Below are 16016 nucleotides of genomic sequence, written 5' to 3'. Positions count from 1 at the left end.
AAGTCTTATAAGATTTGTTTAGGTTTTTAGTTTATCATCTTTTGGACAGATGCACTCTTGATATTGTGCTGTAGATTTTGTGTTTGAATGCAAGATAGCACATTGAACTGATATACAGTATGGGTGATAATTATAAATGAATGTTAATCAACACCTTTGATGCTGTATTCTGATTAACCTCAACCAGGTGTTCTTACACGTTCATCCTCATGACTGAAAAATCACCCATCAATCAGCAGTTTTGTTTAAAAAGTTGTGAAATTTCCCTGAAAATGGAAATTGAATTGGGCAGAAAAAGGTATTGCTTCAGCTGTCTGATTTAAAGCTTTTGTGCAATGTTAAAATAAAATCAATAATAACTTTACATTTTAAGAATACATTTAAGAAAGACACTAAAAAAAATAATCTTTACCTCTGCAAATAAACAGCACATGATGGCCTTATGAAAGCGGGAGATTCCCTGGGGGTTGAGTGTAGGTGCCGTGCTCCTGGCCGTGAAAGGGAATACTGAGACAGATGTACACAGCCAGTCAGACCTAGACCCTTATGAGCAGCCTCAATATAGACAGCTGACAATGGGAAATTGTTGGAGTATGAGTTAGTTTGAAGTAGCTTAATTTGTGTCTGTGATTACTTTTGGTTTTCATGAATGGTAAAGTAGATTCAGTTGGCAGGTTCTGTATGTAAAACAGTTTCTGTTATTTGCTTTTGCTTTAATAAAAGTAAAAACTTTATTTTTCTAAGGGTAACATGCTGGAATGAAATACTGTATATGTATGGCTGTAAGATTCCTCATCTGTTCTCTGGCATTCTTCACGCACTGCTTTTCTCTGATAGTTCCATCCTATCACCATTTAAATAAAAAGGTGTTGCAGAAATGTGTAAATTTTGGTTTCTGCCAATTTTTCACAATCTTTTTTTTTTTTAACCACAAAAATGACTAAAATGGTGGTGCCACATGTTTCTTCGGGAAAGCTGAATCTCATTTCAAAAGCCCCAGGTTTCCCAATAGATTCAACATATCAGTAAAGACGTTGTTGTCCAGAAAGTGTGACATGACTGACATAAAAGAGCTAAACTTGATTCGCTTAGCAGTTGTTGTTGAAATTTGATGGACTGGAGTCTCATGCAGGATGTATCCATTGCTTGCTGGGATAGTCTCAGGCTCCCCCATGACCCTGATTTGGATGAGGCAGTTAGAAAATGGATGGATGGATAGTTACTTAGTGGCAGAAACCTTGCAGCCAGAGATGGCACAAAGTATGTTTGCACAGATGTCACCTAAGCCACTGTGACATTTCCATCCTAACGACGTTTAAGAAGTATCAGATAAATATAATGCCTAAACATTGTTGTACAGAAGCATTTTGAATGTGACAAAACTTTGCTGTTTAGCCAAATCTGGAAAATTATAAATATTCAGCCTCTAGTTGAAGTTTTGCAATAAAAAACAACTAAATCTGTAAATACTGGCACATGTGTCCCTGTGAGGTGTTAAGTTATTTTTCTATGATATCCATTAATAATGCCTGCTAGTATGTCTCTCAGATCTATAATTTGCCAAAATAAATAGTTTTTTTGGCACAGTGCTGTTGTACAGTACATTAGCTTCTATAATGGAAAACTATGTGTTCTTTCCAGCGCTTTCTTTTGGAAATAGCCACATGCTGTCCAACTTCCCACTAGCATAGGTAGTTTGAAGAATGTTTGCACAGATGTACAATAACCCCTTGAATCTCAGTCTTTACCATCTAAACTAGCAAGTAGGATTGACATTTTTGCTGAACCATTACTGATTTATTTATTGTTTTACAGTATAGCTCTTAATCTTGATTTTTGCTATCTTTATTTATTTACCTTAAAATGATTAAAATAATTAGGAGAAAATCCCATTTGAAAAACAAAATAGAAGAGAGATATGTCTTATGACCCCTTGGTTAATTATGCAGTATCACTTATTTTATTATTTTAAAGTACACTGTCCACAGTTTGTCTCAATTCACTTAAAGATCTGGAAGAAAAACACTTTATCTTGTTTAAAAAGAAACTACAGTGCAAAAGTACAAAAGATGATTAGAAGTAATGACTTCAATGTACTGTACTGTGAGTCTGGTGCTATAACAGAAAATAGCAACTTCTGACCCCTTCATCATTTCAGATTTTGGGGGGGATTAAGATGCTTTTGTTTGTTTACTCTGCAGGGTCTTCAGATTGGGACAAAGGAACTGGAAGAGATGGGAGCCAAGTTCTGTGTCGGACTGCTCCGCTTAAAAAGACTGACCTCTCCACTGGAGTACCGGAATCCTTCCCACTTCCTGGATATGGAGAATGATTTGATTGATTCCAGCTGTAAAGTCACAAGGTGTGTCAAGTTTTGCTTCCTTCATTTTCTTTAAAACAGAATCAAAACACAGCCAAATATGGCTAGTTTCCACACAAAGTAAGTGTTAAGCTGTATAACACATCATGAACACCTATTTAAAAGCACTTGGTTTTGCTTCTTGTTTCACCAGATCACGGAAGAACATCTTTCTTCCCTTTAGCCCTCTGCTGCAGCTCACTGTAATGGGTTTATTCTATGAAGGCATACACTACTTTATGGTATTTCTTAGACTTTTTCTGTACACTATGTGTAATTTGTCTAAAACTAACGTACATGGAGTAAAGCTTATTTAGTCAATCCGAGCATCTGTTGCAACAATTAATTGTTCATGCAGAATGATGACAGGTAAAATGTCCAGGTAACTCCACATGTTCTCAGATGGATTTTAATATTTGCTGTCCAGAATGAGGAAGATTGTCTTTTGGCCATACAGTATGTACAAGAAGATCCTTGCTGCTATAATATCTGCTTGAAACACATCCGTTATGGTTAGGAGTATATAATTTAATATTGACCATTGCAAATGCCCAATACATAGGGCTGAAGTAAAGGCACTCATTTGGAGCAGAGATCGAGTACTATGACTAGAATATCCTATGTTCAGATCTGCTTGAATCAGCCTGAATATCCCTGGTTTGCCATCGCATCAGTTGTGTCTGTGACATGCTGGCACTTCTTCAGCGAGCTGTGTGGAGCTCACATTAAGAAAATAACAGGACTTAGTGTTTGCTTCAGAGGAAAGCAGGCATTGTTTTCATTTCTTTTGTGCTGCTACAAAGGTTATAGCTCCAAGCAAAGTGGATGAACATATGGCTAATTAATACTGGGAGTAAAAAAATATATAAATTCCAAATTGTCTGCCTGCATCTGTGTTTTCATCTTTTACTTTTCATTCCTCCTATGTGAAAAAGTGTTTAAAAGTACCACTTAGTTGAACTAATTGAATAATGATGGGAAAAAAAGGAGATGGCATGAAAGTGCTGCGTTCAATTTACATTTCTAAAATTTAGCTAAAGGTTCTTAAACAAAAGCGGTAATATCATCCAATAACAATAGCAATGCGAGACTGAATACAGAGAGTTTAGATTAAGCCAGCTGAATAGAATTAGCAAAAGGTAATGTTCTGGAATAATAAAAGTATTATCAATGTTTAAGTCATAATGGTTCAGAATATGTTATTTACACCACATAATTGGATTTAAGATGGAATAAGACTTTCAGCTGAAGGGGTTTTCATTACAACGAAATACTCGTCTACCTCAGAAAATTTCATCCACAACCTGTGAAGCAACACTCAACAAATACTGCTCTGGGAACAGGAAAAATCTTTGTCACAGTTGCGGACAAATTGGTATTGATTTTTTCTCATAAATCCAGTCAAATTCAACATTAAAATTAACATCTGAAAAAGCTAATATACTTTATGTAATTGTAATTACCTTTATTAAGTAAAATAAGCAAAATAACACCATTTGCCATTAGTTTACATTTGCTTTTTATTCTAATGTAGTTAATTGAATGTTAATTATATTCTGTCAACTAGTCATTCTTATTTTACCGTAATACAGTTTAAAGGACAGGATTGCAACACGCATCTCGGCTGTGTGGGGAATACAATGTTTTCATAGCATGTGTTATAGTATATTGAGAAAAGCATGAAAAGTTATATTGCCATTCTTTCTAAATACTCTTATATACCTTATATCACACTATCAGCAATTGTTTCAGCATTTTATTACCTAATAGAATTTACTGAATACATTCATCATATAATTATTTTATTGTTATGCTTATGATGCCAAACATTTTGTGACATTGAATTAATCTTCATAAATGTTGAAGTTTCAAATAGACCTAACTTAGTTTTTTTAATGTGTCAAGAGATCTTTGAAATGTTCATAATTTAGACTACAGAAATACAAAACATAGCACATAATAAACTGTTGATCACAGCTTTTAAAACATTGCTAGTCTGTCCTTGTATTTAAGAGTGAGAATTGGATATGCTTATTGAACAACAGGCAAGGGATCATGTCAGCAGAAACCCCTAGCCATATGTTATATGTAATTTTTACCAAGGATCTGACTTAGACTGTTCTTGTTTGTTCTTGTGTTAAAATAAGGCATGTTAGCAAAAAGAAAATGTTACAATTAGCCTTAGGAATCTGTCATTCAACATAGAAATAACCAATTTGTGTTAAGAACATTTCAAAGTTGTAAACCTTGTGCAAAGATTAGCTCATTATCCCACACAGTCTTGAGTGGCTTTTAAATATGTAAACATCCATTTCTTTTCATTTGATGCTCTTACATTTTCTGGCATATTGTGTTGCATTTTCGTAATATAAAATTCACAGTACCGTGCTGAAGTAAAGCAAATAATTTTATGTGAGTGGTATTTGTGGAAATACGACTGTAGCTGTGGCTGAGTTCATTATTCTGAACTTCCTATCTTCTCTTATCTACACATAGGCTATGTAACTGAAGCTTTCATCTGAGACTAAATCGATTAAACACGGTAGAAAAACTTGAAAATGTAAAGTTTACCCATGTTTCAGAAATTTCTTTGAAATTATAGATTGTTTCTGCATTAATAACAAATTAATGAATACTTGTTTGTCTCATTTATTATTTTTGTTCATCTGATTAAAGATTGGAATTTTGACATTTTTATTTTTTATGCAATTAACTTACTCACAGAACATCTTATTTAAATTTAGTTTGGGTACTAACCAGCACTCATAATGGGAGGAAACAAGAAATGCTGTAGATAAAGTATCTCCTTTATAAATAATGCATGGATCTAATCTAGCATTCACAAACTAACAATTTCAATTTGTAAATACATTCTGCTCACCTGTTGCTGAACTTTAAATCATGCCATTTGTTGAACTATTGTGCCATTTTACATTATAATCCTAAAAAAGTTGTTAACAACATAGTTGTGAACTATTAATATTGTCTCACTTCGTTGCTCCCCATTCTCCTAAAAATGTTCATTAATTTGCGCTATGTGCCACAATAATGCTTTCATAATGCTTATGCGTGTAAATACATGGCATATATTATTCAAGGGTTTATTGTCTGTTCTTGTGTAAGGATTTACTGAATATCCAGCAATATTCTGAGATGCACTTCATAGGCTAGTATTGACCTCTCTAGCAGTTTCTGAGCTTGGTAGAATTGAAAAACATTCATGATCTATTTAGTAGTCATTGTATTCAAATTAAGGCATTGAGACGTTGTTGAGTGCTACTCGACTGGAAAATTCATTTCAGTTTTTAAGTGGGGTTAGAGGTTCTTCGAGTATTGTTTGCAGTCTGTTTTATGAGGCCGGTGTGAGATCCACACTAGCCTAAAACTCGCATACCTTCTACAATCCAGCAAAGTCTGAGATGGCGTGGGCCATTTGAACATCAGTGAATAAGAAGTATTCATTGGTTTATGCAGTTTTCTCTTCCACAGAAAGGAGAAAACGGTGTGGCTAATTAGACCTCCCGGCCAAAATGCAAGCAGTGGGCACAAGGCAGAGTGCACCCTGGATGGGACACCAGTCTATGACAGGACAGACACAAACATATTGTATACACACGCACACACACTCACACCCAGGTCCAATTTTTCTGGAAGCCAGTTAACTTACCAGATTTTGGAATGTGGGAGGAAACCGGGGCACCTGGAGGAAACCCACAGGAACGTGGGAAGGACATACAGATTCCACACAGACAGCAGCCCAGGTCCAGAATTGAACCCAGGGCCTCAGCAATGCTAATCACCACAGCACCAAGCTGAACAGATAATCTGAAAGAAAAATGGAAAGCCATGATTGCTTAAATATTCAAATCCTTTGCTGTGGGAAACCTAAAGGAATTTTTTTGCATTTACAGGTAATTATATAATGAACCACACAATTAGCTGATAATACTGCTTTACAGTACAGGATTTCAGAATATATACAGCTATCTTCAGTCAGTCAGTCAGTCAGTCAATCAGGTCCTTCAGTCAGGTAGTGAATATCAAGAACTATTGAAGCTATACAGGGATAGAGATGAATAAGGCACTCATCAGGAGAAGGGTTCTAATAGATTTTAAAGGTCCTTAAGACAGTATCTCTTTGAGCATGGTGATGTTAAAAATTGCAATTGACCTACATACAGTACGTCCTAGACAGGCTGTCCTCCATACTGAGTGGCCAGCAAAGAAGTAACTGGTTAGGGGTGCCACCTTGAGTCCAATTGCAACTGAAAGAGTAACAGAGTTCAGGGGCTGAGATCGGATACAGTGTCCATGGGTCACTAATATCCAGGTCATTCCACAAAGGAAGCAATTATGAAACCTAAAAAAAACTATATCAAATCTGAAACTAAAACAAATTTAGAGGCAAAATATAAGGTACAAAAACAACATAGAGCTTCACTCAGTCAGCACCATCCTATTCTCAAGCATGGTGGTGGCAGAATTATGCTATAGTTCTGCTTCTCATAAGCAGGGACTAGGGAGTCTGTAAAGAGTGATGGGAAATTAGATGTACAGTATCAGTGTACTTTGCACATCTTAGAGAAAACATGTTTAAGACCTAAACGTTTTAGTTTGAGGTTATTGCTGCTAAAGGAGGTTCTACCAGTTACTAAATACAAGGGTTCACATACCTTTTCCAACCTAAGCTGTGAATGTTTAAATGATGTGTTCAATATTGTCAAGAAGATGTACTGTAGATTGTGTTTCTGTTATTGTGACTTAGTTGAAGATCAGACATTTGTATGAGTAATTAATGCTGAAATCCAGCTCTCTATACAACTAGAGAGAGCTTGAGCAAATCTGAATCGAAAATCAGTGGGCAAAAATTGCACCAAACAGGTGTGCAAAGCCTGTCCAAAAAGACTTAATAATAATAATAATAAACTTTATTTTATATAGCACCTTTAAAGGTGGCTTCTCAAAGCGCTTTACAGGCTGACAATAACAATAAATAAGAAGACTACAACAATAATTAAGAAGATTTCACAAGATAGGACACAATTATAATTACAACAATACAACAATAACAATAGAGGAGACTGTGGAAGGTGGTATTAAGAAGAGCAGAGGGGTGAAGAATGGAACCAGTTAAGTAAAGGCTTTTCTGAAGAAGAAGGTTTTGAGTCTGGATTTGAAGGAGTTTAGAGAAGGTGACTCTCTAATATCCTTGGGCAAAGAGTTCCAGAGCTTGGGGGCATAGCAGGAGAAGGCCCTGTCGCCCATGACTTGTATGTATCTTTTATTTCTGCCAAGGGTGCTTCACTTTGTCTGAATACTTACACAATCAACATATTTTTGTATTTTCTCTCTAGTTTTTATTGACATTTACTGTATCTTATCTCACACTAAGAAATTTTCAGTTTGAGTCTTTCATGTCTTCAAAAAAACATTAAGTTTCAAATAAAGCATATGTATCAATAAAAATATGACACTATAGTAGTGAATAATTTGGCAAGACACTTCAGGTGATACTGATCATATGCACACCTAAGGGCAATGACATTTTCATTACTTGGAATTTTCCTGTTAGTAAAACCCTGTTATCAACAATGTTTATGTGGAAATTCTCATTACAAATCATTTACACTTAGAGAAGAATAGGGACATCTGGACTGGGATACACATTAGCCACTGCCCTTTAACCCAACAGGCCAGGGTTCAGCTAATTTTCAAGAACTATCCAGTTGCTGTTCATTGGTTGTAAAGAAATGAGATATAGAATAAAAAGCTTCACTGAGTGTAAAACTGCTGACATTAGAGCAAGGAATCACCATTATAAGACGTCATGCTGATCAATATTATGTTCTTTTTTCAGTTTATTCAATCAGGATGTAGTTTTTTAAACATATTAGTTTTTTGTGTACTTTGCTAATTGATTTTCTGTCTTCTCTTTACTCTTATTTTCTTTTCAGCCAATCAGAACGATTGAAATTGAAACAAATTTAATTAGGTTTTGTTTTTTTTATTCTACTTTTACCACATTCCCATACATGTGTGCCATTTTGCCTTTTTTAATTCAAAATTAAAATCAATACAATTTGTGTGCAGGACGTGACTCAGTGAAATGTATGAAGTGGTGGTCATGCTCGGGACAGGATTGGTTGAGGAATCTTTGGGCTGTTTATGATGAGTGGTCTACTCAGTGGACCTGTCAGAAGTCCCATACCAAGTTTGTGGCATTTATCAGTTGAAACTTTGTATGCCCTCCAAGCAACACAGGGCCTTATGGCAAGTGGTTGAAGAAGTAAGTCTCAGAGGATACAGTTACACTTCACTGTTTTAACTTTCTTCGGCTGCTCCAGCAGTTACTGTTGAGGTTTTAGTGTTCGGTATACTGTCTGTAAATGTAGACGCTAGAATGTCAAATGACATTAATTTTGACATGTATCTTATCACCAAGATGCAAATCATTCATATTCCTGACCTCCATCATCTGGAGCAAATCACCAGTTTAAATAATGGATTGCATTTCTAATAAAAGATAGTGCACTAATTCCAACCAAATTGTATTTTAAAAAGATTAATGGATGCCCCTAGGGTTTGTTTCACTTCAGTGTGCTCTGTAGAATGAGTCTTGTTTTACCTAAGTTACAGTATACCTAAATTGAAAGCACACAACCTCTCTGATTTACTTTGTGAATGTATTATTTCTAATAATATCTATAAGATAAAAAGCTTAAAATGGCAGTCAAATTGAAAAAAATGAATGGCTCAAAAAGAATTAAAAACACCTTAGGCAGATAACATATTAGTTTGTGTGTCACATTCAAACACTTAAGACAAATTAACTCGGCAAAAAGCATTTGGGGTAAGAGGTCAGGAGAAAACGGATTAATTGACCTGAATGTCACATTGCAGAAAGATTGATGCAGGGGAAGAGTATTCATCATTTCTTAATTGTTAAATGATATAGCTAAATGGAGACTTATATTTCCTTTGTGGAATGAACAGACTTTTCTATTTTTTATTTAGTTTGCATGCCTTCATATATATATTCATGGTTTGTTTTAGTATACTGGAAAAATCTTGTGAACATGTGCATTTCAACATTTCTGCATTTGTGCTTTAAATAAAATTATAGTCTGATTCTTACAACTTCTGTTTCTGCATAAAATACATTTACTGTTGCATGCATATATATTCAGTCAGTTAAAAACTAAGACATGGTTGTCTTATTTGTGCTATTGTAATATAAAAGGCATGGAGATTCTGCTCAATAACAAACAGCCATGTTGTTCAAACCTTTCCTTCTTGGTTTGGTTCTTAACCGTAACTGTTTCACTTTCCCACATGTTAAACTCTTTATTGACTGGCTGATCCTGTTTGGTCAAGGACATACATCATGCTGCCCCTGACACAGCAACTGTCGGAAATTACAATTTTTCACTATCGTGTAATCTGTCTAACCTGCCTGTATGTGACTTTTGAGTCTTGTTCAGTCTTGCATCGCATCATAATACCATTTCTTTTGTCTTGTAGAGACTCCCAGAGTACACTGGACAGTTTCTGTCTTTTATAGAGAGAAATCAGATAGGTGTCTATAGGTGAAGCCAATTTCTCTAACAACCATGAGGAATGTTAAATATTTCTTTATGCCTCTTCAGTCTGGAGAAACTAACACTTGAGATCCCTGTGCTCTATTGTAAGATTTTAAGAATGAATTCCATATTTAGACGAAACCGTTTGAATAACCAAAATATTTTACTCTTCCTTGACGTGTGATTGAAAACTATCAGTTGTCGATTAGACATTAAAGAAACACCTCCCTTGTGTTCTCGTGTTTTCTGTTTCCTTTTTTAATTGCCCAAGTACTTGTCTATGATTATATGCAGTGTATTAAATAACACACCAACATGTGAAATGCCCGTGACAGGTGAATGTCACTACTTTTTTCTTTACAATTCATAGTCAAGGAATTAAACCTTATCAGTGAATGATATTGGGCAATAGAAACTAAAAGTATTTACTACATGGAATTCCGCTTGTATCCAGAAACAAAAAGTGGTAAAAACAAATAAATTGAATTTTTACTATCCAAGGTCAATATTTATTGATAGTTCAGTAAAAATTGTTCTTGTTCATGAACAAGTTCAGTCTCCTCAATGAATGGTGTGTAGCAGCCTGTGAAAGATGTAATTAAGAAAAACAAAGACAAAATACTGTATGGCAAAATGTATCTAATATAGATATAAAATTTAAAAGATTTTGATATTTAATTTAATAGCACATCAATCAGACTGGCTTTGATTTGAAAAAGAAAGTACTCTCTTATGATTAAATACTTTTATATATACAAGTGCACTCCATAATTCAGTAACGTGTAGAACCCCGTTTAGCAGCAATAACTTGAAGTAAACAGTCCTGTAAGAGTTTATCAGTCTCACATCACCTAGGAGGAACAAAACTATGAATATTCTTGTTTCATTAAAACTACCCAACACTGGATGACTGTGCTGTTGACCTTTACTGTTGGAATATGTTAGTTGCAATGTTTGCTAAAAAAAATCAACAAAAAAGCAAGAGGTTTTTTGGGGAGAGGCAGAGAATACGTGTTGAATAAGTGTTACAAATTGTGGACGACGTGTAGAGTCTTGCTGGGATTCATCTGAATTACTTGCCCTTCAAGTAATCCAATCCTTTGTCTTCAGTGGTCCTTTGGATCAGAACCAATGCTCTTTGTCCCCAAGGGAGTGTCAGGTTTCTCAGTATTTCCATTACTGCGTTGGTGGAGATTTCACCCCATGCAAGAGCTCTCAGCATTCACTTCTGATGTGTTTGCCAAATATCTCTGTTGCTTTGCTATTCTTGCAAACTGCAAAAGTGGTGCTATGCTATATGTAGCCCCTGTACATTTGATTCATATCATTTTTCATTGTTGTGTTCGCCAAAAATCTGTTGTTCCCATTAATACAGCCTATTCCATTAATTATATTAATTATATTATTACCTTTGTACTTGTCAAACTATTTAGATACCGGGGTATTGCTAATATTAATGGCTTAGTAATTTGTTCCAAACCCCCACCAGATGCTTTGAATGCTCTCCCTCATGTTTGCATAGATTTCATCTGGGTGCTCTGGCTTCCTCCCACTTTCCACAAGTTTGCTGCCTCATTGGAGTCCCTGTGTCTTCACGTAGTGTCCTACCACATCCTGGCCATCCAGGATGTAGGCCTACTTAGCCAGATGGGCTCCAGGTTGCCGTGACCCCTATTTTAGAAAAAGCTTTTCTAATGTGATTATTCTGGTTTTTAATTCAATTTTGCAGTAGTTGAAAGATTAATTTTGTTCTGTCAAATATTTACCTGATTATGTAAAAATTGTAAATAATATACCAAGAGAGCATTACAATGCAAGAAATGCTATTGGGGCTGGTACATAGTTGTTCGGTTTCTAATACATTTACAGTAAGTATATTTTACATGTAAACAATTGGTAATTACAGCAACACTGTGAAATTGAGATCCTCAACCATTTTTACAGCTAATACATATTAGATTTTTAAAAATCAGTTGTTTCACTACGTTCTTCCATCTTCAGACATCTCTCCACAGACTTCTGGCATTTTATCGTCAAAAATCCTAATTTATTAAACTTAACAAAATCTATCAATAATGAACAAACAAACACGTGCCGATATCCTTTTTATCTTTAATGTATTTATTGGCACAATAAAAAAGTAGTTATCCTTTAATATTTGGCGTTGCCTCCATTAGAGCTTATGGGGCTTGCTCCTGTTTTGCAGTGTGGCTGTGTGCTTTTATTCCAGTTTGATCACAATAGTGGGCCTGCAACACCTGGGTTCTGTAGCATCCATCTGTGAAGAGGCTGTGGAAAAAAAAGTTTGAAAATCCTTTTTGCTTTTGCTTCCAGGCAGGTGATTTGGAGATGAAGCAACTGGCCATTGTCCTCTTGTCATAACAGATTGAATAGTAACTTGATAAAACAGCGAAGAGCTATTAACAATAGAAAAGAATGCTTAGGCATAGGGGAATGTTTGTGTACTAGGGGTAATTCTGTATGGTAGTGACATTACTTCAAGTCATGGTTATTGTATTTCTTATTTTGTGTTCTGCATATTGTGGCTGAAAGCACATTCTTGCTCAAAAATGTTCTTATAAATTGTATTGAATTTTTAAGGGATACCAAGCTGACCTTGCCAGGTTACCAAAAGGGCCTGAACAGCTATAGCATCATTAGCATTAGGTTCTAGGGAATGGCAGTCTTTCAGGATAAAATCATGTCCCATAGCGGTTTTGAAATAAACATTCTCTAAGTATCTGGGAACAAATCCAATAATAACATAAGTTTTACTGTGTAAGATATTAGTTAAAAGACATAAGGTTCTGTGACTGGTCATATATTTTTTCTGGACCCTGATGCTCTAAGGGCACTGAATTCACCATATTATATACAGTATTTACTGTATATTGTAATCATTTTGATAATTCTGATCCACGCCTTTGTTAAATATTCACTCTGAATGGGCTCAGTGGAGTATGAGATGAATTAACTGCTTGACCTAGACTGAATCAATTCCAAGCTGTTCATAAAACAGTATTGTACAACCAGACATTGCAAAAGGTTCAAGAAATATACTGTATTAATCCCCTGTACCTTGACTTCAGTTATAAGGATGTACATGTTCTGACCCCAAAAAACAGATGTCTGATAAATTCATTATACAGAGCAATCTATTACAGTGAATACAAGAAACAAATTCATGATACTTGCTGCCAAAACTGAAAGAATGAGCTTATTCAGGGTTTTTTGTGACAGTTCAAATATGGGGAAGAAATGTCTTTGTTACATTTTCTGATTTTGCCATGTTATTTTTAAAGAGATTTGTTTTGTTGTTTTTTGTTGCTAAGCTAACTTTACAAGGTTAAAGAACAAAATACTTTTTTTTTCTTAAACTGAGTTGAGTAAGTGTGCTTTGGTCTGTTAAACTCCAATAGCATTAAGCAGGATTTACCCTTGAATCTGTCTTCTTTACCTTTGCAGCCAATATACATTCCCTCCACACCCAATTCAAAAGATTTTGTTTTTTTAATGAATGGGAGACTGGAAAATTTGATTTAAAAATAAAAAAGGTTACAGACCCTAAAGGAGGACCTCATCTGAATTTTGAAGTACTTATCTAATGAAATATTAAGAAGCACTTAGAGCTTCTGAGCAAATATCTTTATCTATTCCCCTGGGAGACTAATGAAACTGAGTATGTGTTACTTACTCTCCTCCCCCTGCTCTCCCTTACCATTCCTTCAGGGCTCCAGAGAGGCTTGACAACTCTTGTTTACAACCTCTCACATTTTCCTCTAATGGCCGATAATCGCTTTAGCTCTTTCGAAGAAGTATTTTAACACATTACCAAAGAAACCAATTAGATGCATCTCATGGTCATTACACATAACTGAAATTACCTGATGCCCTGAGGAAAATTGAGTTTGTTCTCTGGAAGAAGTGGAGGTCTTCTCTTCAGGAGCTCCAGTCATTAGATGTCAGTGCCCTCCGTGAAGCTGCCAAGATTATGTTTCTGAATTTGCAGCGCTATTATATCATTACTGAGATGCAATGTATCATTTTGTGTATCAGGGGTAATGCTGTATGGTAGTAACATTACTTCAAGCCACGGCTAGTGTCTTTCTTATTTTGTATTCTGCATATTTGTGGCTGAAAGCAAATTCTTGCTTAAAATGGTCTTATAAATTGTATTGTGGTTTGATTCAGGTAAACCATTGTTACCATATAACAACAAGATTTTCGGTTTTTATTATTGCACACAGGGACTGCTTAGCTTTGGCTGTTTCCTGTTGCTATGAATGGATATTTTTTAAACTTTTGTGTGATGGTATTGACACTAGGAAAACATGCCAGACAAGTTAATACATACAGTATAGTGTCCACTGCATATATTATTTTGTTCTTGTGAATGAACACTGCTGAACAAATGGTTATTTTCCACTTATTCCTAGGGAAGGTCTGTCTTAAATACTTTTTTTTGTGATAGTGATACATCATGTGAAACGTTTTTTTTTTCTGTGCAGCACTACCACCTATGTGCTTGATGAGGATGAGCCGCGTTTCCTGGAGGAAGTGGACTACAGTGCAGACAGCAACGAGGAGAATGAGCCTGACCTGAATGAGTGTACTGGAGACCTGGACCCCTGCCCCCCTGAAGAGGGTCTCTCGGATTCAGAGAAAACCAGGAGATACTCCTTCAACTGATTACAGTACACTAATAACCTGGAATGAACCAAAAAATATTTCAAGGCTGAAAACACAAAATATTTAATAGACAATTGGGAAATTAGAACCATAGTTTTTATTTAAAAAAATATGAATCCATTTGTAACTCAGGGCCTCATTCCTGGCGTATCAAGTGGACTTGTGACTGGCAGACTCGGAGAACACTTTTCTTTATTTTAGAGGACTTAGGCAGCAAGGTATTAAATACATGGTACAAACTACAAACTTGGGTTTGTAGAAAGAAAATAGAGTCTAAGAGCAAAGAATGTAACCTACATCTATTTTCACTTTTTTTGCCTTGGTATGTTTTCTCCTTCCTGCAGATCACTGGTTAGCAACCTAGAAACTGTAGAGGACCAACTACAGAATTAAGAAATAATAGAACCATAAAAGTTCATTTTCTGTAAGATTAAGCTTTCATAAGGATAAACTTTTATGAAAAAAGATCTATTTAACATTTGTCAACATAATTCCTTGGTGAAACATTTTTATTTCTTCAAGAGCCACATGTAGCTATTGCAGTGTATGCTGTAAGTTAGCCACCACTATTGCATATATTTACTGTATCACTGAACTATATAGTCACTAAAACATGTATCTTAATATAGTGACTTTGATCACATCAAAAGGGCATCTGTACCAAGAACGTAATGTACAACTGGATTCATTAGTAACTGGATTCTAACTTGTAATTAAATCTTACATTTTCCATATTAAGGCTAATTGGCTAACAAAAGAACCAGTAAACAATGGTTAACTGTAGGCGCTGTATAATATTTTGTTTTTTTTTGTGCATATATTGCATGAGTTAAGTCAAAGTTTTAATTTATTTTTATTTGTCTACTATGTGTTGTTTTAAAGAAATCTGTGTGGTTATCTCCGTGTAGTGCTGTGTGTGTATTGTGAAAACACAGATCAGATCTTCACAGCTTTTTGCTGATCTTGAAAAGGTAAAATGTTTAACTTGATTGAGATGAGAATAGTGGGATGCTTGCTATGAAATAATGAAAAATAAATTTAAAATGCCTCAGTTTGCATGCTTTGATCTGTGTGATGACAAATGACCAAATTAACTTTCATGTTACATTTGAAGTGGTTTTTCATTACAGTTGAACAAATCCTGATTTAAAAAAATCAGAAGTCAAGGAAGTTCTATACCTGAGAAAAAAAGGGAAATTAGAAGAAAAGCTCATATAGCTTTCAAGAGGGCTTAAAGGGTCAGCAGTGACAGTTACAGTAGGATGATCATGATGTACAGTATATGGGAGATCACTTGGTAACCTAGCTACTACTTATTATAGTATATGACAATAATCATATATGTATATTAATTTACCCCCAATAAATGTTTAATATTTAGCCATTAG

General features: G+C 35.2%; 1 protein-coding gene and 1 long non-coding RNA gene across 3 annotated transcripts in view; one reads left to right on the top strand and one right to left on the bottom strand.

Annotated features, from left to right (window-relative positions):
* Nucleotides 1-15682, top strand: part of agtpbp1 (ATP/GTP binding carboxypeptidase 1) — a 73790-nt gene extending 58108 nt beyond the window's left edge. For both annotated transcript variants that reach the window (XM_015362177.2, XM_015362184.2), the window contains 2 exons: nucleotides 2202-2362; nucleotides 14448-15682. In XM_015362177.2, the coding sequence (XP_015217663.1) occupies nucleotides 2202-2362; nucleotides 14448-14628 (342 nt within the window). In that variant the 3' untranslated portion in view covers nucleotides 14629-15682. The remainder of the gene's footprint in view (nucleotides 1-2201; nucleotides 2363-14447) is intronic.
* On the bottom strand, nucleotides 12038-13943 carry LOC138237866 (uncharacterized). Its single transcript, XR_011189185.1, has 2 exons — nucleotides 13824-13943; nucleotides 12038-12228 (listed from the first exon to the last, which is right to left on the bottom strand). It is a non-coding gene; the product is annotated as an uncharacterized lncRNA (long non-coding RNA).
* Nucleotides 15683-16016: the final 334 nt, after the last annotated feature.

The sequence above is a fragment of the Lepisosteus oculatus genome, chromosome 3 (genome assembly GCF_040954835.1).
Source record: "Lepisosteus oculatus isolate fLepOcu1 chromosome 3, fLepOcu1.hap2, whole genome shotgun sequence".
In the NCBI taxonomy this organism is placed as follows: Eukaryota; Metazoa; Chordata; class Actinopteri; order Semionotiformes; family Lepisosteidae; genus Lepisosteus; species Lepisosteus oculatus.
The sequence above is the reverse complement of the archived record's forward strand: the minus strand, read 5'-3'. Positions and strand labels throughout refer to the sequence as shown.